This window comes from Hydra vulgaris, chromosome 14, assembly GCF_038396675.1.
Source record: "Hydra vulgaris chromosome 14, alternate assembly HydraT2T_AEP".
Lineage (NCBI taxonomy): Eukaryota > Metazoa > Cnidaria > Hydrozoa > Anthoathecata > Hydridae > Hydra > Hydra vulgaris.
Genome location: NC_088933.1, coordinates 27,715,706 through 27,741,355, shown reverse-complemented (window position 1 = coordinate 27,741,355; position 25,650 = coordinate 27,715,706). Strand labels below are relative to the sequence as shown.

The 25,650-nt window shown below is 27.8% G+C and overlaps 1 protein-coding gene across 1 annotated transcript; it reads left to right on the top strand.

Annotated features, from left to right (window-relative positions):
- Nucleotides 1-178: 178 nt before the first annotated feature.
- On the top strand, nucleotides 179-25,650 carry LOC100206528 (urocanate hydratase). The gene is made up of 23 exons (XM_065817504.1): nucleotides 179-334; nucleotides 777-907; nucleotides 1,384-1,477; nucleotides 4,231-4,290; nucleotides 4,533-4,661; nucleotides 9,671-9,799; nucleotides 10,615-10,671; nucleotides 16,210-16,296; nucleotides 17,716-17,753; nucleotides 18,631-18,681; nucleotides 18,804-18,866; nucleotides 20,554-20,662; nucleotides 21,196-21,266; nucleotides 21,468-21,565; nucleotides 21,734-21,806; nucleotides 22,192-22,224; nucleotides 22,748-22,839; nucleotides 23,092-23,162; nucleotides 23,240-23,338; nucleotides 23,439-23,538; nucleotides 23,634-23,764; nucleotides 23,915-23,965; nucleotides 25,234-25,650. Exons 1-23 carry the CDS (start codon nucleotides 209-211, stop codon nucleotides 25,381-25,383), a joined length of 2,043 nt encoding a protein of 680 aa, XP_065673576.1. The 5' UTR covers nucleotides 179-208; the 3' UTR covers nucleotides 25,384-25,650.

Below are 25,650 nucleotides of genomic sequence, written 5' to 3'. Positions count from 1 at the left end.
TATATACATATATATATATATATATATATATATATATATATATATATATATATATATATATATATATATATATATATATGCGTGTGTTTATTAATTCTTATAAACAAAAATTTCATGAAAAAAATGTTGTTTTTAGTGAATACAATAATGTAGTGATGTTTTTTAAAAAATAATTTTTATTTCAAACAGTATAATATAATTATATAGAATGACTACCTTGCAAGAAATATGTGCTGGTTTGCCACTTTATCCACTTCCTAAAAAGAGGTCACGAGACAATAATGTTCTGCATGCACCTGTACGAACACCTAATTTATCACCACATGAGATGAAGGTTTGTATTGTTTTAAAAAATTATTGAAAGTTTTTTTATTATAAAAAATATATTTGTTGTTATTATGAGATTTATTGTTATTATGACATTCTTTTATAGTTATATTAAATATTTGTTATTTTATCCTTTAAATCAAAGATCTATTTTAAAATATTAAATTTGTAAATTTTATATATTATACAAATTCATACATTATTGCTCTAAATGTGCTACACAATATATAGGTGTTGCACAGTTTTAATGTATTGCACAATGCAATATCTCCAATAAACGTGTTGCACAATACATTATCTCCAATAAATATGTTGCACAACATAATGGTGTTGCGCAATTAGTATGTTGCATAATATAGCAAACTATAACTAATAATCTAACTAATAAACTTGAAAATAAATTTTTTCAACAATTTTTCTTAGTTTAAAATTTTATATTTTTTTTTTAGCTTGCTGTACAAAATGCACTTCGGTATTTTCCAGAAAATGTTCATGAAGAATTAGCTTTTGAATTTGCTGAAGAGTTAATCAACTATGGTCATATTTACATGTATCGGTTTCAACCTTCAATTGAAATGAAGTACATACCTTTTTTAAAATATAGTATTTATTTCCTTTGCCCCATGAATGTGAGTGAAGGCTGGTATGGTGTATGGGTTAAAATTTTTCTCTCAAATCCTTTCAAAGGTCTTAAACTACAAGACACCTGGCAATGTTTGGTCATAAGATTTTTTTCGACCCAAGTATGATCTATTACAGGGTTGTTGTTTCAGTCATAGGATTGTTGTTTTAATCATAAGATAATGACCTCAATAAAAACAATGTTGTTATAACTTCAGGAGTGTTGTCTCAATTACTCAAGTGTGTCTCAATAACTGGAGTATTTTCACAACTTGGATTGTGGCCTCAACTACAAAAGTGTAGTTTGACTACAAGTGTGGTCACTACATTTATTATTGTTGTTTTTTTACTAATTTCATAATCAGATCTTTTAAAATAAACAATTTTGGTATATTAAAAGCGTTTGTAATTATTAATTTAATTTTTGATTTTTAGAGCTTACCCAATTGATGAGTATCCTTGTAAAACTCGTCAAGCTGCTGCTATAATGCTAATGATAATGAACAACCTTGATCCAAAAGTTGCTCAGGTAAATTTAAAAAAAAAAAAAATACTTTTTATATTATTTCGGAATAAAGAATGTTTTTTTTTTTAACAATATTCAAAATAACAGTAGTGTTATTAGAATTAACCATTAAAAAAAAATTACTTTTATTGCGAAAGTAAATAATAAATCATGTGCAGTAGCGGTTCTATACCACTACCTTACCTTCTACATCCCTGAAAGTACATCCTTGTTTCTGAAAGTACATCCTTGTTTCTGAAAGTACATCCTTGTTTCTGAAAGTACATCCTTGTTTCTGAAAGAAAATCAATTTCTCTGTGCAGCAGTTTTTTCTTCAAGGTTTCAATTTTGTATTGTTGAAAGAAGAGTGTGACAGCAAGAACAAAAAAAAAGAATAGCCTACACTTCTTTTTTTGTTGTTGCTCTTGTTTTTTAAAATTTGTTAAATTTAATCACTTATTCTAATATTTTGTCTACAGCTGTACTAAAAATGTCTGACTGAGTCAAGTCTGGAATCACATAGAGTTTGTGACTAACACCCTTTATGAAACAATTTGGTTTTTAAATTATTTTAAAATAATAATGTTTCACTAAAAAATAATATATGCAATTTTGCTGAATCAAGAGTAATGCAAGATCGGGCTTTAGTTGGAACATGTGATGGTACTTGCAGTGACCATGGTAGTATTTGTAAAAAAGATGAGGAGATGCAACTTTGTTATGATGACGCTCAAACTTGGCATGTTAAAACAAATTCAGCAACATTTATAATGTGTTTTTGGATTTTATTTAAAAGAGAGAGGGTAAAATATGACAATTGTATTTCATACAGGGATGAATAAGAAATTTATGGAGGTATAGAAAGGAATCAGTATTTAAAAAAAGTGGCAAGCACAATTAAGAGGCAACAGTAACAAATGCTAACTTTGCTATATGCTGCATGGTTTCCATCAGTGCTATGCTATATGGTTTCCATCAGTGATTAGTAGTGAAGAATAACCTAAAAAGACATAACGTATAGGACTCATTATGTTGAGTTATTTGAATCTGAAACTTATTACATCTTGTGGCAAGTTATTTAAGTCATTAGATATTCTGTTTGTGAAGAAGTTAAAAGATTTCTCTTTTAACTCTCATGTTGTGCCAGTGCTTCAAAATGATTAACAGGGTTAAGAAAGTTAATTTTATTGTGTCTTTTTAATATCTTTAATATTAAAACAAGTTTCTCAAATAGACTCCATATAACTGTACTGTTTTTAATATGAGGTTGTACTCATGTTTCATATAAAAGTTTTCCTGGTGTTTCATTTAAATACTTAATAGAGTGTTTAATCAAATTAAATTGTTTTTCTTTTCTTTTTTTTATTTATCACATTTTTAATTTGTAGATTTAAGTTTGTTTTTAATATGTGGTTTTCATTTGTTATAGTAATACCTAAATTCTTTTCTAGTTTTATTTTTTCTAGTTGTATTTTTCTAGCCAAAATCATTTACTTTGTAATCTTTTTTTTTTTTTTTTTTTTTTTTTTTTTTTTTTTTTGTTTTTCATTTGACCTCTAGTAAATTATATATACTTTTGATCACTGGTATAGTATATATCATTTTCACCACTAGTTTAATATATATCATTTTCACCACTAGTATAGTATATTTTGTTTTGACCACTTTGGTTTAGTTTATTTTGAAGCTTTATACTGTCATTTTGAACCTTAATCACTAAGATATCTTTAGTATTGTCAGCAAAGATCCTAAAATGATTTTTAAATTAATATAAGTTATTAATGAATAGAAAAATTTTAAGTAGACTCTTTCAGGAATTACACTTTAAACTTTTTTTTTTTAAGATACATGTTCTTCTTTTACTATTGGCTGCATTCCAATGTAGCAAATAGTAATTGTTTGAAAAAGTTAAAAACTTTTTAATGAACATATATACAGGATATCAATATTAAATGCTGTTTTATCATAAATATCTTGCTAAATAAGTAAATAACAATAAACAATAAAACATCAAAGATTAAAAACAATTGCTTTAAAATGAAGAAAGGTAAGCCTATGTTATTAGGCAAGATCTTGCGTACTCTTGTTAGCAATAGTTCAGGTCAATCAGTGCACACTTTTTCTTTACTTATGTTGTTTGCCTTTGTTTCAATCAATCTCAGGAACGATGTTTCTGTTTTCTTTTGGTTTGTAAAGTTGTTAAGTGTTAATAGGGGCAAAATCATTGTTTTACAACTTTCGCTTTAATTTTTTTTTTAGTTAAAAAATAATTTAGAAAGCAATTTAATTTGCAACTTCCATTTTTATTGTGTTGTTATGATCCTGGCACAATTAATGGAATAACTGTACTTAAATGTACGATTAAATGTACTTTTAACTTTAATATCCTAAATATTATGATATTTTTAATGTGACACTTTTGTAAAAGAAGTCTAATGACATAAGTTTTTGACTATATACTATATAGTGTTGAGCAATTTATTTTGTAGAATACGTATAAAAATTTTTGTGAATATAAATATATTTACACACTCCTACACACATACACACACAAACACACACACGCATCCTATTTAAAAGTAAAATTTAAAATATGTCTGATATATATGTGGTTTTGAAAGTCTTAAATATCGATGTGATGTGTTAAAAGATTGAAATTTTTACTTAGTTGTTAATGTTTTAATTTTATTTTATTAAAAAAAATAACTTAAGATAACTAATCTACAAAAAAAATTTTTTAGTTATTAAAAACTATGAAAATTTTTTTTTTGATTTAGTTTCCAAATGAATTAATAACCTATGGTGGGAATGGTCACGTTTTCTCCAACTGGGCCCAAGTATGCAGATGTTTGTTGAAAATTTTATTTCTTTATAAATAGAATTTTAGTTTATGTTTATTTATAAATTAATAGTTATTTATAATTTAATATAGTTTGTAACATTTATGTTTGCTGAAAGTCAAATTCGTTTTATTTGTATTTACTGTGACAATTTGCCACATAAATTGTTAAAGTTTTTTTATATTATATATATACTTTTTTATGTTTTTGAATATTTTAACAAATTTTCTCTTGTTTAGTTCCTAATTGTTATGAACTATTTATCTATTATGAGTGAACATCAGACTTTAGTTATGTACTCAGGACATCCAATGGGTTTGTTTCCAAGTAGCCCTTCTTCACCCAGAGCTGTAATTACAAATGGCATGGTAACTATAAAGTTTTATTAAATATGATTTGATTTTTTTGTTTACTTTTGTTTTTAATAACAATTATTTAATACTATTGACATGATAAATATGTTAAAAATGTTACCATCATTTTTTGTTGTTGTTTTTTGACAAAAAATTAAACCCATTAAATTTGAAACTGACTGTAAAATAGATAAATAGTTACTGTTTTACTAGTTAATATGTTGATAGTTAGTAGTTACTAACTTACAAATACAAATGGCTTGAAAATATATTTTATAATATGAATATGTATAATGAATATGTATAATGAAATAGACTGTATAATATGACTTATATAATATGAAATAGACTGTTAAAATGACTGTTGAATAGACTTAAAAAGACTGTTAAATGACTGACTTAAATATATACTGGCATAAATATATAATACTTCAAATTATATTCTTCATAGACTTATTGTTGCTAGTTGTAACACATTTGTTATTACATTAGTTGTAATACATTTTTTTTAGTTCTGACTCATTCCTAACAATTGCAATGTTGTTTGCAAAGGCTGCAAACAACCACTATGCATTTGGGAGTTACAATAAGAAAAAAAAAGAATAGACTTATAGAGTTAGGAAATAAAAGAAGACTAGAAAAGTTGTAGACTGTATGAATCATTAAAAAATGAACATGGGAGAGATTTCCAAAGGGTTAAAGTGCAGAGAAAAAAACTAGACAAATAGATTTTTTTAGAACATGCAGGGACAAATACAGTAAAAGAATGAGACGAAAAGAAAAGACTTTTGTCAAGACAGGAGAATAAAGTTAAGTCATCAGCAAAAAGAGCTAAGTTAGTTGTCTGGAAGATCATTAATGTAGATAAGAAACAAAACAGGGCTAAGGATAGTACCTTAAGGTACCCCAGAAGTTATTGGAAATAAAGAAGAATGTTGGTCTTCAAGGATGATTTTAATCAAGTGGTTAGAAGGAAATGGTTTGATAATCTCAAAAACTTACCCACATACACCATATGAAGTAAGAATTCTAGAGAACAGTTTTGTAACACTATAACAGAAATGTTGTCTGGATCAAGAGCCGTAGAAGAGTTTAATTGAGATATGAGTTTAGCAACGGAAGCTGGGGTGATTTGAATGTCTAACAATGGATTAACCTGTTTAATTGGAAAGGAGGGAAGAGAATGGCCATAAGATTCAAAGTTAAATTAGAAGAAAAGTTTTTTATTCTTTGCAAATGTTCTGCCTTATCCTAGGGAAAGGTAATAGAATCAGTCCCATGAATCTAAAATGGAATGTTAGACCTACCCTTGTTAATGATGCTGTTAAAGATTTTCCAAAAGTCTCTAGAGCCAAACTTCTGAGATAAAATCTGAGGTTAATTAAACTGAGAATAATGGAGCTTAGCATTATACAGCACCTTTTTACATTTATTTCTTGCAATAATAAATAGCTTTTCGTTCTCAAGAGAGTTGTTCTTTTAATAAAGATGAAAAAAATGGTTACGATTAGACATAACAACTGCACAAGAAGGTGATAACCATGGATTAGAATGAAGCTTAACTTGGAGCTGACAAAAGGAATAAAAACTTCCATTCCTGCCTTAATCCAGGAGGAACGCAGGAGGCGCATTTTTCAGCTGAGAGGGAAAAGACATTAACCCAAGGACTGTCATGAAGAAAATCACAAATAGAATCTCAGTCAGCTTTAGGGTAGTAGTAAGTAGTAGGATAATAGGGTCTGAAAAAGAAGTACAAGATGAAAGATTTATGAAGATCATTGCATGGTCAGAACCACATCAAGGAATCAATCTTAATGATTGGGGTTGTCAGGAAAACGAGTTGCATAGTTAACTCTCTGAGTAAGTGACTGAGAAATGTAAAAGTTATAGACTTAAGTGTCAGCAGGATCAGTGGCATTAGAGCCATGCCATTCAGTGTGAGCATTAAAGTCACCAATAACAACAATATTGCCAGAGAAGTAAAGAGAATGGGCATGGTTAGTTTGATCAGAAGTTACATTTTAAAGACTGCAGTCTTGGGAAAAAGAAAAATGGTAAAGAACAGAGAGAAAGTGGATTGAGTGTGGAGGTGCAGGGCGGAAACACATAAAAGAATGGTCATTAGATTCAAATCTGATTTTATGACAAATAGGTGAATTTATGTGATTTGTCTGAATGTGACTGTTAGAGTTTTTGTGAATCAATGGGTAGTTTCTATCAACACTGAGATCTGAATAAGGAACAGCGGAATTTAAATTAGTCTCAAATAGCAAGCAAGTCTGGTGACTTTTGCAAAAGATAAGATTTAACTGATGGAAGGTTGCTTTGCAAACCATAAATATTTGTAAAAGATAAATTTAAACAGTTTTGTAGTGGAAATGGTTTTTAAGTTCAATATTTTGAGTTACTTTTGATTTCTCATTCATAGATAGAGCACGGCCACTTAAGCAATGAGCTATGCAGTTGTCTCAGTTCTTTTATTTAAACCAAAGTTTTAATTTGGGGCTCCTTGTATGGCCTTGAAAATGCACACCAAAGGCATTAACAGGCACACCATCCATGTGCAACATGACACTGTTGTTACTCTGATATTTTACAGCTGTTGATAAAAGCAGCCTCTCTGAGAGCTACCACAGAGTTCGGAAACCTTAATATCAGCCTAGAGCCATTAAATTGAGTTTTAGAGTTGTACCCTCTTCAGGAGATAACAGGAAGAGTTTGCCACTATCAAGGACGCACAAGCCAAAATCAATGAGTATAGTCAAGAATAAAATGTTAAGAATATGTCAAGAATAAAAAGATACTATCAATTTTTTTATTTGAGCTGGGTATGTTCTGTTCAGCCTTTCTCTTCTTTTAGACAAAGTTCAAGAACATATTGTAAATATTGCTGGACCTGCTGCCAAGCATGAGCCATTGTTCCATCATTTTAAAGTCTCTTTCTCTTTTTTACCAATACTAACCATTGGTAAACCCTTGGTATTTTGATAAATGTAGTCAACAATAAATTGCGGACTTTTAAACTGTTAGAGGTAGGCATCAGGTCAGCAATAAAAATTTTACACAAAGGGGTTACCATAAAACATAAAAACAAGGTGAGCAATTTTTTACTGACCTTAAACACTTTGAGGTTGTCATTGGGCAATGCGAATTCTGATGACTGAACATGAGGTAATCAAAAGCCTAATCCTGAGGGTTGAACATGGTTGCTACTCTAGGGAGCTATCATCACTTGTTTTACATGTTCCAACCAAAACTCAATCTTTCATGACTTATCATTCAGTCAAGTTAAATCCCAACTGTAGCTGTAACTTTTCTTTCATGCTTAAAAAAGTTTTTTTATCTAGTTTTTTTCCTCTTTTTTAAGTCCCTCCAGTTTTCAAACTTCCCTTGTGGAAACATATACAAGTTTTAAGGCTTCTGACACCTATTTTTTGCTTATCTTTGCTTTCTGTTAACCTTTTCATTACAAAGTATGTCTTTTGACGTTCCTGCTAGATCCGAATTATGCCTGATGTTTTTAAATATACCTACATATTTTTCTCAAAAACTAAAGGTTGCATTGCATTTCTGACTTTCAATTTTAAATCAATAATCTACAACAGTTCAGAAAAACAACAACTTCACATAGTTTTATTATAAACTTAGCTTACATTTTCACTTTAAAAAATTTGGATAAACTATGACTTTCTGAGGTTACTGATTGACATAATTCCAAGTTAAAAACAATCATTATGAGCTCAAAAAGAGTAAGTAATATTCACTCATAGTTTTGTCAGAACTATGACGACCATTTTTTCAAAATGAGAAAAAATTAAAAGTGCTATTAGTATATGTTTTAGTTATTTTATTTAAATATGCTTATGGTATGTTAAAAAAATTTAATTTTATTACCTGCATATGTTTCCACCAGTTTTTTTTTTTTTTTAAATATCTATTTATTGAAAAAAAGTGCTATGTGAAATACTACTTTGCAGAAAAAATGTTTTATAGACCAACGCTATAAATCTTATGATGGTATGGGTTCAATCTATATAAGTTTTGTGAATATACTTTCAGAAAAACTTTACTTGAAGGTTCAGATATAACGAAATCATAACAAATTCTTATTTGTAATATACCTACAACCAGAGTTGTTATTACTTGGCCTTGGCCTTGCCTTAAGACCAAAAATTGAGGCCTTAGTCTTAATCTTGGCCTTAAAACTGTTGGCTTTGGCCTTAAAAATTTTGGCCATGATCTTTATTGTTTTAGCCTTGGCCTTTAAAAAAAAAATACATATTTTCTTATTGATTTTGTTGAAATTTGCACATAACCTTGGTCTATTTTTAAAAAATGTGGTTTTATTGTCACAGCACTTGCTACTTACAGTTTTGGTAATAATTGGTCTTAACATAATGCAAAATTGAAGTTTTTGATCTTGAAAATGTTTGCGTAGGCCTTGGCCTTGAAACTCTTAATCTTGGCCTTGGCCTTCAAACTCTTGGCCTTGTCCTTGGCCTTGTAACTTTTAGCCTTGGTCTTGACCTTTGTCTTGTAACGTGTGGCCTTGGCCCTGCTACTTTAGCTAAAAGTACTGTGTACTAAATGGTCAAACCTAAAAAATGGAGCAAAGTCTAAACATTAACTTCCAGCTTAGTTAGTGGTTGCTTGCATGTAGTTATTGTAATTAAGTATTTTCTTGAATGATTTACCTTGATGGGAGTGAACTTGTTTTAAAAAATGTTAATTAATGTTACTGAGTTAATTACAATAATAATAACAATAATTTAAATAATAATTAAAAACTAATAATTTAATTGTTTCAGGGTTATAAAAAGCATAAAAAGTAAATATATGTAAAAAAAAGTCGATATACATAAAAAAGTAAATTTTATATAAAAAGTATTTTATACAAAAAGTAAAAGTAAATTATAAATATTTTTATCAAAAGTATTATTCATAAAATATTCATGAAAAGTAAAAAAATATCATAATATTATCTTTTTAATGAGTATGAAGTTGTTGTATTCATATTTTCAAAGGTTATTCCGAACTATTCATCAAAAACTGATTTTGAAAGGATGTTTGCATTAGGAGTTACGATGTATGGGCAAATGACTGCAGGCAGTTACTGCTATATTGGTCCTCAAGGAATAGTTCATGGTACCACTGTAAGTTATTGTTTTTGTGCTTTTTTAACTAAATTTAATCATAAATAAAAAAACAGTATATAAATTATATGAATTGAATATTTTTAAGTAAATACACAATTGTACATTACATATGCTCACAAGTCATTTTTAAACTATTTGAATGTTTTCAAAAATGCTTTGAAACTGGAATAAAGAATACATTTATTTAGTTTGAAATTCAGTTTATTTTTGATATAATCATTTCTGTGTCATTTTACTTGGCAATTATAGTATATATATTTGAAAATGACTTTTGCCCAAATACTGCCATTGTTGCAGTATTTGGGCATTCATTGCATAAACGTTTATTCTTGTACTACTTTTTAGCAAATAGATTAAGGCATTTTGTCAAAGGTTGGATATGGAAGACTTTCTTTAATACCATCATAACAGTGGTTAGAATATATTCTATAAAATGTTGGACATATTCAACAACTGTGCCTCAAACACCTGTGGTGCGGTGGTTAGATATATTCAAAAAAAACAAAAACATTACATAGTTAAAAAACAAAAACTGGTTTTTCTTAGTATTTTTAATGTTAAATATTAAAATAACAGTGAAGTTTTGATTTTATCACTAAAAGATTTCTGTTATAAATTTCAGAACCTAAATTATTTGTTCATAAAAACACACAGCAAACACACAATAGGTCATTTTTTTTATAGATCTGATAACTTTGAGACGCTTCAACAGTTCAGAAGTTCCCAAAATAGATAACATGTAATACAAAATAAGGTTTTTAAAAATCCTTTTGGATACATGTAACATTTTTGCTGTTTTTATTTTGTTATAGTTGACTATTCTTAATGCTGGGCGAAAATATCTGAAGACTGATGATCTTTCTGGAAAGGTAAACATTTTAATAAAAAGTTTGTTAGTAAAAAGTTTTATCAGAATGGACTTTAGGCTTTTAGCTTAGCAAGTAAGTTATTTTTAAAGTTTTAAAGCAATGTCAAAGAGTTGTTCACAGTGTTATAAAACAGGTTCTAACCTTAACTTACCCTTTGGTGGAATGATAGCCCACACTATGGGGATCACTTAGATATAAGTATCAAAGTCAGGTTATAACTTTCTGCCAAATTATTTATATTTTAATTTTCATCCCAGTAAACACAAAAGGTTTTTTAAACATGTTAATACGTATTGAAATGTATTATAGACATATTAAACACGAGGTTTCCTAGAAATGTACATACACATTTCAAATAGTTAGATTTTCACGGTTGCAGTTAATGACTTTTTTTTATTCCAACCATTTGATATTTAAACTTTTTTGCTTCTTGAAAGTTGACAAATTTTACAACAATTGTCTTTGCATTTGAATATTCTCATTTCTTTGTAATTAATTAAGGTTTTGTAAAACTAAGTGTTTTTAGCAAATTAGGCAGTTGTTTTCCTCTGGACATAAGACATGTTTTAAACGTCTAAAAAATGTTTTAACACTTTTTAATGTCTTACAGACGACTTAAACACATCTTATGTCTCCTGGGCTAATACTGAGTGATATTTGAAAAAATTACTCTCTCATTGGAAGAAACATTAAGCAATTGGTTGTATTTGAATATTCTCACTTGAATATTCTCATTGAAAGAAACATTGAGCAATTGCAGTTAAGCAAAAGCAATAAACATTAAAGCAATTGGAAGAAACATTTGGCAATTGTATAAGATTGACAATTTAATTAAAATTAATTAACTAATAAGAATATTTCTTTAGTATTTTCCTGTCATGCTGTTTTTTATAATTTTCTATTGTGGAATGCTTTTCTGTATTTATATCAGTTAATTATACCAAAGTATTATTTTTCTAGTTTTATTACCACTGATCCTACTTTCTTTAAAAATAGTATAGAGGGAAACAAGTCATATTGGAGTAAAACTTAGAGATGTTCTATTTTTATTTATTAAAATAAGTTAAAAAAGTTTTACTCCTATGCAACTTTTTGTCCTCTCTACTATTTTTTTAATTAAGGAAAGTAGGGAATATAACCAGAAAAATAAAACTTTGGTACAATTAATAATAAAAAACTATAATTAATATATTCAAAAACCACAAATAAAATATTTTCAAATAATATATTCACAATCTTTGAGTCATATTTAAATTTAATAAAAAAAGGCTGTGGTCAAGCTTATTGATACATTAAGTTTGAGTTTTATATTTTGTATATTTTGCTGAACTGTTGTGATCAGCGTTATCAGGAAAAAGACATTTAAAAATAACATAAAATAAATTGTTAAAAAAGAAAACATCAAACAGCATAAAATATAATATTAATCAAATGATAATGGTCATGCCAAGTAAAGTTTTGCTAAAAATCTATTTTGAAATAACTGTAAGTTTTTTGGATGTAGCCAGTCAAAAGTACCACTGCATGTTTTTAATTGTTTGGTAGCTCCTACACTTGTTCATTATACATTTACACTTAGGTTTGTGTTTGGAGATTTTGTTTTGTCATCCCGCTGTATATTATTCAAATTGGGAGTTGATGTAAATGTTTGTTTTTTTAAATTCTTTTTAGAGATTTGGACAAATTATAGGTATTGCTTGCAACTAAACTTAAGCTGTAACACAATCTTTGCGATGTGTCTCACACATAAAGCATTTTGCACGATACACCTTGATATTTTCAATTGTTTTGATATATTTCTTAGAATATATCTCTCTGAAAATAGTGTACTTATTTTACCTTTAGCAAAGTTATTGCACTTTGTACCCATAATATTTTTCCTATGGCAACCTGACACTGTAAAATATATCAAAATATCTAAAAAATCATGATAAAATAAAAAAAGTTATTTGTATCAATAGTACTAACTACTATTTAATCAAAGGTGATTTCTCACAATTTAGTTGTTTTTTTAAATGAGGGGGGATTAGTTTATGGTGTAATTTCTTAACAGTCAAAAAATACATATATTAACTCTTTTTTTTTGAACTATATTAAGATTTTTTGTTAAAGCCATAATACCTTGCCATACTACTCATAAACTAGTTAATCGTTTCTAATCAACTTTTATTCTATGATCAGCCAAAAAAATGAATGATAAAGAAAAAACTTTTGTTAAAATTTCATAACTAAAAAAATCATTTTTATAAATTTGTTATATTAAGTTTACCAAAAAAAACTCTCTAAAATATTTTAAATAAATCTAATAATTTTGCCTAGAGGCTTGATTATGGTTTATCCAGCAATGCATTTATAAACAGTTATAAGTGCATTAAGCACTTTTGTATATAAGCACTTTAGTAATGGGATAAAAAAAATAATTGATTTGACACTATAAATAAACAAAATAGTTGAATGTAAAACGAACATCTTAATGTAAATTTTATTAAAAAATTAAATTTATTAAAGAATTACATTTATTTTTTTAAATTAAATTAAAAAATATAAAAATAAAAATACTCAACTTGTTTATCTGTGCAGCAGCCTTGTTCGTCAAGGTTCATGTTTCAGAGTTATAGAGTTAGAAGTTGGTTATAACCAAAACTAGTAGTACAACAAGAAATAGCCTGCTGCAGAGGCGCTTCATATACCTACTATCTTATAGCTAAGGCTGTTGACAGGTATCAGGGTACCTGCCCACTGGGCACTTCTATAGTACCCAGTGGGCAGGTACCAACTAGCATTATCAAATGACAGGTAACTGTCCTTTGATAAGTTTATAATTCATTTCATTCATTTTAGTTCATATAGTTTTAAATAATTAATCTTAATTTAATAATTTAACAATATTAATGTTGGTATGTGAAACAATATCTCAAGTATCTTTTTATTAAAAATTGCAATAGTTACGATTTTTTTTATCACCATTAGAATATTTTCATTCATTTTCATGGTTTTTGCAGTCATTTTCATGATTTTTGACAACCCTACTTATAGCTTGTTGCTCCAAAGAAGTGCCACTACAATGACTGAGGGTTTGGGCTAAGCCAGCAATCTTTTCTTTCAATTATTATTATTTTTTTTATTGCTCATTTGCTCAGAAAAAGCTGTATGCTATAAAGGTAAGCAAATGCTGATCTATATATGCTATTGTGTGTGTGTATATATATATATATATATATATATATATATATATATATATATATATATATATATATATATATATATATATATATATATATATATATATATATATATATATATATATATATATATATATATATATATATATAGTATATATGTTACTATATAGCTCTAGTTTATCTATTGAGCACTCTTTTAAGTATACAATATTATAGATGATAATATAAAGATATTTTCTTTATTCATATATATACACTTACATGTATATATATATATATATATACATATATATATATATATATATATATATATATATATATATATATATATATATATATATATATATATATACATACAGTATTGGACAAAACGAGTGCAACCAAATAATGCTAATTTAGTTTCTTTAAATAAAAGTGCTGCATTTTTTCAGTTTAGATAAATAACTATGTAACTGTTTAGAGACAAAGTTCTTCAAGTTTTATTCATCACAAAGTTCATTATTTGTACACGAAAATTAATAAATTAATCAAAACTATTAAAAAAAGTTGATTTTCTTCTGGACAAAACAAGTGCAACTCGACAAAATGTTGACCAAGCTGTATTTCGCTATCAATATTTTGTGGCGAATCCTTTGTTGTCGATCACAGCCTTGCATCTTCGAGGCATAGATTCGATCAGGTGATCAATAAAACTTTGTGGAATCGCTGCCCAGGCCTTTTGGATTTGTACGAACACCTTCGATTAATTCTGCAGTTGACGATCTCCCGCAGGTTCTCGATAGGGTTGAGATCCGGAGATTGAGGCGGCCAATCCATCACTGATAGGTGGTTGTCTTGAAACCACTGCTTGACTACTTTTGCAATGTGTTTCGGATCGTTGTCTTGCTGAAAAACCCATTTATTGGCAAATTCCATTCAGCATGAGGTAACAACATTTTTCAGGATACTTTTTTACATGAAGCGGTCCTTTATTCCATCGTTTCAATGTATTGGACCGAGACCGTTAGCAAAAAAACACCCCCAGACCATTACATTGCCTCCACCATGCTTCACGGTCTTATGGCAGTAACGTAAATTGAGGCGTTTTCCGGCCAGTTGACGTACACGGCAAATGCCATCGCTCCCAATGATGTTGAACTTTGATTCATCACTGAACAGGAAAGTTTGCCATTTCTGCACATTCCAGTCAATATGAGATGTAGAAAACAGAAGTCTTTTGTTCTGGTTTTTTAGTGAAATTAAAGGTTTCTTTGCAGGGCGTCGAGAAAACATTCCGGCTTCAACAGCACGTTGTCTGATTGTTCGGTCCGATACAGGCAGCTCTTGTATCTCGACTGATGATATCAAGGGATCTGACAATCATAGAATCCTCTCTAGAAGTGGTGGAACGCGGTCTTCCACCTTTGTTATCTGCTGCCAACTTCCCCGTAGAATAATATTTGGAACATAGTCTTGATACGGTCCATTTTTTCACGCGATATTTATCACAAATACTTTTTTGTGACATTCCACTTACGTAATGGCCAATAATTTTCTTTCTTAGTTCCAATCCAAGACTGTTGGGAGCCATTTTTGCACTTGAAGTCATGAAAATAAAAAAAATAAGTAATCATGCTTCTCAAGGCTTACCGTGTTACATTTACCTTGTGATGATACAATAATGCTCTGTGGAACACAATGTCTTGGTTGGATGTGAACTGTATTGATGTAATGAAACACTTGTTGTATTTCACTTCTTGTATTGATGTTCTTCGATAAAACACTTTGATAAAACTCACTTCGATAAACTGTCTTGACAATACTGACTGATTGACTTCCATATAATGACTGAATTACATGTCGATTTACATGTCTCTTATATAGTAAAATGAACCTGTGTGAACCTGTTCTGGAAGATTCTAGATGCTTCTTTTCGATGCTTCTGGAAGTTTCTGGATGCGTCTGGATACTTCCTTTAATTATTAAAAAACTTCCGTGACGTTGACACGGACCAGACATAATAAAATGAAACAAACCAAAAAAGTTGCACTTGTTTTGTCCGCTGCAAAATGGCACTTGTCAACGAAATTCTGCCTGTGTGCTGTCACCTGTCAGCTGATTACTCATGTCATGGCATGCTATGACTCCAGACTCCTGAACTGTTTGCTGTGGTAGTATAGTTCGTTTCTTTTTTAAGACATGTAAAATTAGGAACACTTTTTAGCATTGTTTGATGTTGGTTGCAAATGTTTTGTCCAATACTGTATAAATATATATATATATATATATATATATATATATATATATATATATATATATATATATATATATATACATATAAGTATATATATATATATATAAATTTTTTGTTATATAGGTATTTGTAACATCTGGGTTAGGTGGTATGAGCGGAGCTCAACCCAAAGCTGGAGTAATAACTGGTTGTGTTACTGTGGTGGCTGAGGTATATATATTTTTTATATTTGTATGTATATTTGATTTTATTTATTTTCTTTTTCTTTTTTTGTTATTTTACTTTTTTCAAACATTGTTTTACTCTTTTTGATGAACTGGAGGTAAGATTTAACTGATAAAAAGTTATTTTGAAAACACTAATATTTGTAAAAGATTGAAACAATTGAAGGTGATTAGGGCGCATCGAAAAAAGTAAAATTTGGATTCTTTAAATGTAATAGCAATAAAAGTTACCTTTTGCTTTAAAATTATCAAATTCCAAAAAAAAATTAAAAAAATTCTAGTATTCATATATATAAATTTTTTGGCTCCCTTTCCCTCAGCTTTCCCTCAGCTTTTTTCCCTCTTTTTGACTCCCTTTCCCTCAGCTATAGTATTCCGGTGCCCCTTGGGGCACCTGAATACTATAGCTGAGGGAAAGGGAGCCAAAAAGGCCTAAAAAAAATTTTTTTGTCTCAAATTTTTGAAACTTTGTCTAAATTAAGTATTTCCTTAAGCTAACCATTAAAAAAATAAAATAATATAAAATGAATATTTGGCCCCCTTTTAACGCTTTTGGGAAACCTGAAAATCATTTTTTTAAGTTTTGTTAATTTTTTTATTTATTTTGAAAAGTAAAATTTAAAAACTATATTACAACATTATATTAATTTAGTTTAAATTATTATTTTTCTTTAAAATAATTGAATTCCCTGAAAAAAATAGTCTTCAAGAAAAGGGGGAAAAAGTCCTTTAAATTTTTTTTTAATTAACAATTAGCATTGCTAATAATTAAAAAAAGTAATTAAAAAAATTCTAAAACTCTAAAAAAAATTTAATTTTGGCCTCTTTTTTCCCTCTTGGGGCACCTGAAGAGCATAATTTTTTTTTGTGGAGAATTTGATAATTTTAAACCAAAAAGCAACTTTATATTGCTTGTATATATATATAAATTTTGATGATTTATTTTTCATCTAATATTTTAATGCACCCTAATGATGATGGTTTTTTTAAATATTTTTAGATACTCTAATTGTTTTTTAAGTTATTTGAGAACTTGTCTCAATCTTACAAATTATTTGAGAATTTGGCTCAATCATGTAAATCATTTGAAAACTTAACTCAATCATGCAAAGTGCATGACACCCCAAGCAATGAACTATGCAGTTGCTTTAGTCCCTCTACTTAACTAAAGTCATAATAAAGGGCACCTATTGTGGCCTCTGCAATGCACACCAAAATCACATACAGTGACATCATTAATTTGCAACATTGCACTGTTAAAATTAATTATGTTAATAAATAGATATATTAATAAGTATGTAAATTATTATTAAAAATATGTTTAATGCATTAACAATTCACAAATCGTGTAGTTTATTTGTAGATTAATATATTTTAATTAAAAATTTTTACCTTCATTTTTAAGGTCTCCAAAGATGCATTACTGAAGCGATACAACCAGGGGTAATTTTATATTCATTTTTATCATCTAAATTAGCATACTTTTTTGTTTTTATTTAAAAAAAACCATGGCAATTACACAAAAATTATGGACAGAAAAAAAATTACTATAGGTTTTCAAAATTTTTACACTTTTTGAAAAATAAAATGTCAGCACTCATGATTGTCTTGTGCAAATTCTTATTTTCAACTAGCTCAAAATACCAATAGACACCAATCCAATAGACACCGAAATTTTACATTAAATAGGAAAAAAAAATACTTTTTTTCCTATTTAATGTAAAAAAAGCATAAAACACTATGCAGCTGTGGTATAGTGGTAGAGCACTTGCTTCCTAAGCAAGAGTTTGATCCCAACCACTCCCTGGTAGTACTGCGTTCAGCTTGTTTCTCTGCACAGCAGCCCTGTTTCTAAAGGTTCGTGTTTTGGAGTTATAGAGAGGGTTGTAACCATAATTGAAGTAGCCTCTTCGACTGTAGTGACTTTCTCTGCCTTGAGGAGGTGAATTAACATTTAAAAAAACAACCTTTTATCCAAATCATTGAAAAATAGGAATTACTAATAATAATAGTAATAATAAGGAATAAGAATTTGCTAAGGTTGCGTCTCTTGTTATTGAAAAGTGTATGTTATTGGCAACAAACATGTCTCTGATATTACTTGCAGCTTTGCTTCTTGAAATTTATATTTTTGAGATGCAATTCTGAGAGTGGAGAAATGAATAAAAATAAATAACAACAACTTCTTCCATATTATTGTTGCCCCAACCAAGCGTAGGTAAATGATAATTATTCAAATAAAAACTTTTAAAAGTTTAGGCATTAAAAATTTTTTGATTTGTCAAATTGCAATAATTTAATTTTGAGAATTTTTTATCAGGTGGTTGTTAGAGATTGCTGATTCGCTTGAAGATCTTGTTAATAAAATGATGTAATATTTTATTTATTTTTTTCTATTTTTTATTTTCAATGAAAAAGTTTGATATATACAAAAATGTTTTACCTGTAACTGTTTTATTAATTTATGTATGTTTTTTATTATTATTTTATTAGAATTGCCAAGGATAGTAAGCGCTCTGTTAGTATTGGTTACCTTGGAAACATTGTTGAAGTGTGGTAAGAAATTTTGCTTTTCGAAATGAATTTTGTGTTCTTAATTAAATATTTTATAAATAATTGAATATTTTGTAAGAGTATAAAAGATATTTTATATTTAATATTAATTTATATTAATTGAATATTTTATAAGAGAATGTTAGAAAAAAATGTTTAGGCTAATTTTTTTTGATTAAATTAAAAGAATAAATGCACACTAAGAAAAGCTAACTTTTTTGTTGTAGTCAAAGCTTGCTTTCTCCGTTTTGGTTGTAGATCAAATAGTCTTCATAATATAATCCGCAATCAACAGACTTGATAATTTATTCAAGCTCGTTTTTTTCTAAGAGTGTTAATACATGATATTATTAATTCTTTTGTTTGCTTTAAAGATTGATTATGTACACAAACAAAAAAATCAATGATGTCATGTACTAAAACTCAGAGGAATAAAACGTGCTTGAATAAATTATCAAGTCTGTAGATTGTTGTGTATATTATAAGGACTATTTAACCTACAACAAAACAGAAAAGGCGAACTTTGAATAAAACAGGCCTCGGCGGGAGTAAATGTGTGCGAGAGCGTAGAAAAGCTCTCCTAAAATGTGCATGGCGAACCATGCGAGCTGTTCCTCTAAACACCTTCCTACGAGAAGTTTTTGCATGAGCTATCTGTTTATTCATTATTTTTATATTCATTATTTGATTTAACAAGCAAAATTGCTTGTTAAATACAAAGTTTAGTTTTATACTTGTTACAAACATGTTTGTAACTTTAATGTTACAAGAATATACATAACAAAAATGCTTCATTTATTGCGCTGTGAAAAATTCTTTAGATGATAGTTGTCTTTTGATTTTAATACTAGCTATCAATTTATTTATTAACAACATTACTTATTTGATTAAAATTTTGACAGCTATTAAAGTTTTTACTGCTTTTAAAAATGTTTTATATATTCTAATTGTAATATAATGCAGGCATTTTAAGAATGGTTAAAATAATTGAAAATTCTACAATAAAAGTTACACTTTTGAGAGAAAAAGATATACTTTTGTAAGAGCTGTAAATTGCTCCCGTAAACTGTTTTAGGGGAGTGTAGGCGAGAGCGAGAGCAAAAGTTCTTGCTTCCCGCCGAGGCCTGAATAAAACAGAAAAGTTATTTTTTCTGTGTATGCATTTATTCTTTTGTTTTAATCAAAAAAAATTCAGCCAAAATGCTTTTTTTTTATCATTCTCTATAATAGGAGCGCAACATGTCTCAGAGGTTTGGGATCCCTTTAAGCAAGTCTTGTATTTTTAATGAATCTTTATTTCATTTTTTTAACAGATTTAAAAAAATTTTTTTTTTCAAATTTAATCTTCAATGTTTATAATAGTTAAATAATATTAAAAATAGTTATAAATAATTATTATATATGTTATCATTAATAATTATAAATATTTATTAAATGTTATTATAAATAATTATAAATGATTAATTATTTGTAAATATTTTTTTATTCATTAGTTATGGACTATTTATTAAGTTATTAAATTATTAATAGTTATTTTCATAAATTTTAGTAATTAAATTTCCGTTTCAAATTTCCAGTTCTTAAACTAAACTAACTTTTTATTAGAACAAAAAATTTCAAATTGGAAAGCTTGTGTATAAACTTTATTTTTATTGAACTGTGTTAGTATTTGTTGTTATTATTGTTGCAGGGAGCACTTGGTAGATGTGTATAAAAAAACAGGCAATCGTTTGGTGGACTTAGGATCTGATCAAACTTCCTTGCATAATCCGTTTAATGGTGGTTACTATCCAGTTCAGGTCAAACATTTATTTAAAAATACTTTTTTTATTAATTATTCAAATTAAAAACTACGAACTGTTTAACTTTATATACATTTTGTTTAAATAATAAATTTATTTATATAGTAAAATTTTTTGTTGTGAAAAAGTGGTAAATATTTGTTTATTTATTTTTGAAGTTGTATTTTAATATGTTGTTGATCAAAAATGTATAGAAACTATATTTTTTTGTACTAAATATTAAAAAGTATATGACTGGTAACAAATGTAAGATTTACGACTTGTAAAAAATTGTTTTTTAAATTTTATATTCATGTAGCTGTTTATACCAAGATTTATTTTTCCATTAATTTTAATAAAAGGGTTTATAGAGTCATGCTTCTGTCGGGTAATCTAAATATTTTATGAAAAACACTGTGTACTGAAAAATACATCAGAAAGTTGTAATGTTTGTTGTATAAATTAATGAATAATTTTTTACGTTTTAATTTAGTAGTAAAACATGTTTCCACATGTTTATTTTATTTATTTTTTCTTATATGATTATATAGCTCTCTTTTGAAGAGTCCAATAAAATGATGCATAGGGATCCAGAAAATTTCAGAAAACTTGTTCAAGAAAGGTAAAAAGTTTTGTAATTTCTTAAGTTAAAAAACTTTCTTTGATTGTTTTCCTTTTTGTTGTTGTTGTTTTATTGTTGCTGTTGTTGTTTTGTTGTTGTTGTTTTGTTGTTGCTGTTATTGTTGTTGTTGTTTTGTTCTTGTTGTTGTTGTTGTAATTATGACAATTACAACAAACTTTTTTATTTCAAAAACATCTGCAGCTTGCGCAGACATGTTAATGCTGTCAATATTCTAAGTGATGCTGGGATGTATTTTTGGGATTATGGTAATGCATTTCTTCTCGAAGCTTCAAGAGCAGGTTAATTTTCTTTAAATTTACTGATACTGATAAATATGTATATAGATTAGTAGACGTTTTTTTATGAATATGTGTTGAAGTCCCATTTTTGAATTACCTTTTTGGTTTTCTAAATCTGTTAAATGTTTAAAGTTTTCTTGTATTTTAAAGCCATGCTTTTTGTTTTAGGAGGTGATGTATCTAAACCTGGTGCTCCGGCTGGAATTTTTAAGTATCCAACATATGTACAAGATATCATGGGGTAAATATTTATCATTTTATATAATTTATCATTAGACACCACATTTGATTTTTATTTTTTATGAATTGTTTTTGTAGTCTATAGTGACATTGTTGTCTATTATGCAGGTATTTTACAAGGCCATTTATGGTTTGAAACTATAGTATTTTCAGTAGAACTAAATAGTCTATGGTATCAGGTCATAAATAGCTCTTTCTACTATTAAAGAGTATGTTAATAAGTCAAAGAAGCCGCATTGCACTGGATGTTGCATTTAAAAGTTATTTATATTGTCCTTATAGTCTGTTATATATTATTCATAAGAGTTTAAAAAACTTTTTAGGGAGGAGGGAAGTATTTTACTGAATTAAAAGTTTATTTTTTTACTTTTTTTTCTTATTTTTAGTGACATATTTTCAATGGGTTTTGGTCCATTTAGGTATGTTTATAAATAAAAATTTTATTAAATAGTTATATAAATTCTGTTAATATTTTACACACTATTAATCATATTGAGAAAATATGTTTATTTATATATTAAAACTTTTTCCATATATTTTTAACTATATAAAGTTCTGCATTATATTGTTTTTATCATTAAAAAAAGAGTTTATAGTTCTTTGCTGAAGATAGGCTAGCTTTTTGTTGTTTTAAGCTCAAATCTATCTTTTTGTTAATACTGTATTATAATTTATATACTTATTTATAATGTTAATTATAACGATTATATAATTGTGTATTTACTTGTTTATCCACATAGAGGCCTTGTTCATCAAATTTCATGTTTTTGAGTTATTGAGTTGAGAGAGGGTTATAACCACAATTAAAGTAGCGTTCTCGATTGTAGTGGCTTTCTCGGCCACTACAAAACAAAATAATTTAGGAACTTATTATTATTTTTTTACTATTATATTTTGTTATATAATAAATATAGATATATAAATTGATTCTATATATTTTAGATGGGTTTGTACAACTGGCTTGTCATCTGATCTTGAGGAAACCGATAAGATTGCTGAAGAAGTTCTCAAAGAGTTTGCAAAAGACCAGTCTCGTAAGATTTATTTTCTGATAAAAAATTTTTTTTTTCTTAGACAGAAAAATAAACTTTTTTATAATTTTTTAAATTTTCTCAATAAAATTTAAAATTTGTTAATCGTCATTAGTTAATGTTACAAGAATGTATTCCCAACAAGCGTCGTGAAAATTTTTTTTAGATGAGTGTTGCCTTTGGGTTTTCACTCGAGCTATCCATTTCTAGAGCATGTGTTTGGTCAAAAAAGTGATAACATTAAATTTGTTTTAGTTCCAGATTATGTGCTTGGTCAGATAAATGATAACATTAAATGGATACAAGAAGCAGCAAAACATGATTTGGTTAGTGTCTATTTGTTGGAACAAGTTTTTTTAAGAAACAGGACTATAACTTCTTTGTCATTTTATTAATTTTAAAGGTTGTTGGTTCACAAGCTCGCATACTCTATTCTGATCAGTTTGGAAGATCAAGAATAGCTGTAGCTATGAATAATGCTATCAATGAAGGTCGAATAAAGGTAGAAAAAATCTCTTTTTAATTGTATCCGTTTTTGATTCTTTGTATATATAAAACTTTTTTTTTTTTTTTTTTTTTTTTTTGTATATGTTTTTTCACAGGGACCTATTGTTGTAAGTCGGGACCATCACGATGTTAGTGGTACTGATAGTCCATTTCGAGAAACATCTAATATTTATGATGGATCTTCATTTTGTGCAGGTATCATCTAAAATGAAATTGTAATTTTGTTTTTTAATTGTTTTTTTGTTTAATCTTTGCTTCAGTTTTCTTATTTTATTTAATCTTTAATTTAGATATGGCGGTTCAAAACTGTATTGGCGATTCATTTCGTGGTGCAACGTGGGTAGCTTTACATAATGGTGGAGGCTGTGGTTGGGGTGAAGTTATTAATGGCGGTTTCGGTCTTGTGCTGGACGGTTCTCAAGTAAATTTTTAATTTGTGTTTGCAATGTAAACACTGAATCGCTCTTTAGATAAGGGATATTTAACTTATCTCCCTATCTATTATTTCTCTCCGTATTTCCTATATCTCCCTAAGCCTAATCATTTGTTAATTTTATATATTCTATTTTAGGAGGCTGGTGAGAGAGCAAAAAAAATGTTAGCTTGGGATGTTTCTAATGGGGTGAGTAAATTTCATTTTATTTTTAAACAGTCTAGTCTGGAGTTTCTTCTTGCACCAATACCAAAATAAAACTAGATTAGATACATTAATAAGAAACTCGACAATTTTGGGTGCAAAATGTTTGCTTTTTTCATGTCCAATATGTTTAAAAATCCCTCTAAATTTTATCTGTTTAAATAACCTCTAAAGTTTTTAATATCCTCCAGAATCTTTATATTTTCTCTAAATCTCACACTCTTTTCATTGTCCTCTGGAGTTTTCTTTATCCTCCCAAAGTATTTTACTCCTTTGTACTCATTACATTTAAATATCCATCAAGTATCCTAATATTATAATTTATGTTTATCATAATTGCGTCAAGAAATTTAACTACGATTTTTTTTATAGTAAAAAGAAATTTATGGATATGTCAAGTATTATTTTCTTTAATAAGTTATATTATCTTTTACTTTAAGATAACTTATCTTTCACTTTCAGATAACAAGCTGTATTTAAGCGTATTGAAAAATAATACAAAAAGCAATAATAAAATTTGAGTTTGTGAAGAAAGAACAAAAGTAAAATGAGTTTGCGAAGAAAGAATAACAGTTAAATGAGTTTAAAATGCTTCTATACTTTTGAAAGTAAATGAGTCGAGATTATAATCACTTATGAGCAGCTTGTGATTTTATGATAAATCTTAGCGAAATGTGGTGAGTCATTTGAGCTCAATCTTTAAACTCTTCATAAGATACATTAGTAATGTCGTTGTCGAGACCTCATCTCAATACTGATTGAGGCCTAATCGTGTATCGGTCGTATCAATCGTGCATCGGTTGTATTAATGCAGCAAAATATCATTTAAAATAATATTACTTTTTAAGTTTACTTAAGAGAAACTTTAACCCACCATCAAAATAAAACTTTAAATGGTAATAGAAGGTCGTTTTTATATAAATAATGTCTATAATTTAGTATATAGAGGCATCATAAAGTTCAAATTAAAAATAATAAATGGCGATAAAAACTTTTCGATATTTTAAATATATTGTTAAATAAGATATCTTTACTCGTGAAGCGTAACAACAAACCTGTCATTTATCGTAAGTTTTCACAAAAAAAGTTAATTAGTAAATCAAAATATATTACTTAATCATTTTGAGGAGAGAAAACGTACTGTGACCTTCTACTCCTTTGTCCTCTACATGTATATTTGATGTTATTGAGGTATAAAGCTGTCTGACATTACTCAAGCGACCTTTTTTTAGTTAGATTTCACTTTAATTTAGGTTGCTCGAAGAGCTTGGTGTGGACACCCGTACGCCCAAGAAGCAATAACTAGATCTATGAATGAAAATGAAGCACTGGTAGTGACTAAATCGCATTCTATTAGCAATACGGATGTCATAGAAAAAGCTCTGGAATCAATCGTAAAATAGCAATTTCGAAGCATTTAGTTTGATTATATTGGTTGGAATATAATTATTGGAAACTCAGCACTTAGTTATAAATAATATTTTTTTGCTATAAAAGTTTTTCGTATTGCATGTCATTTTTTTTTCTTTTTTTTTTAATCTCTATTTTTTAATACTTTTTATATTAAAAAAAAAAATTTACATTATGTAATAAAATATATGTAAAAAGTCAAAATAACGAAAATTTTTGATTTAAAAAAAATGGTTTTTAAATAAATGAAATTTATAGTA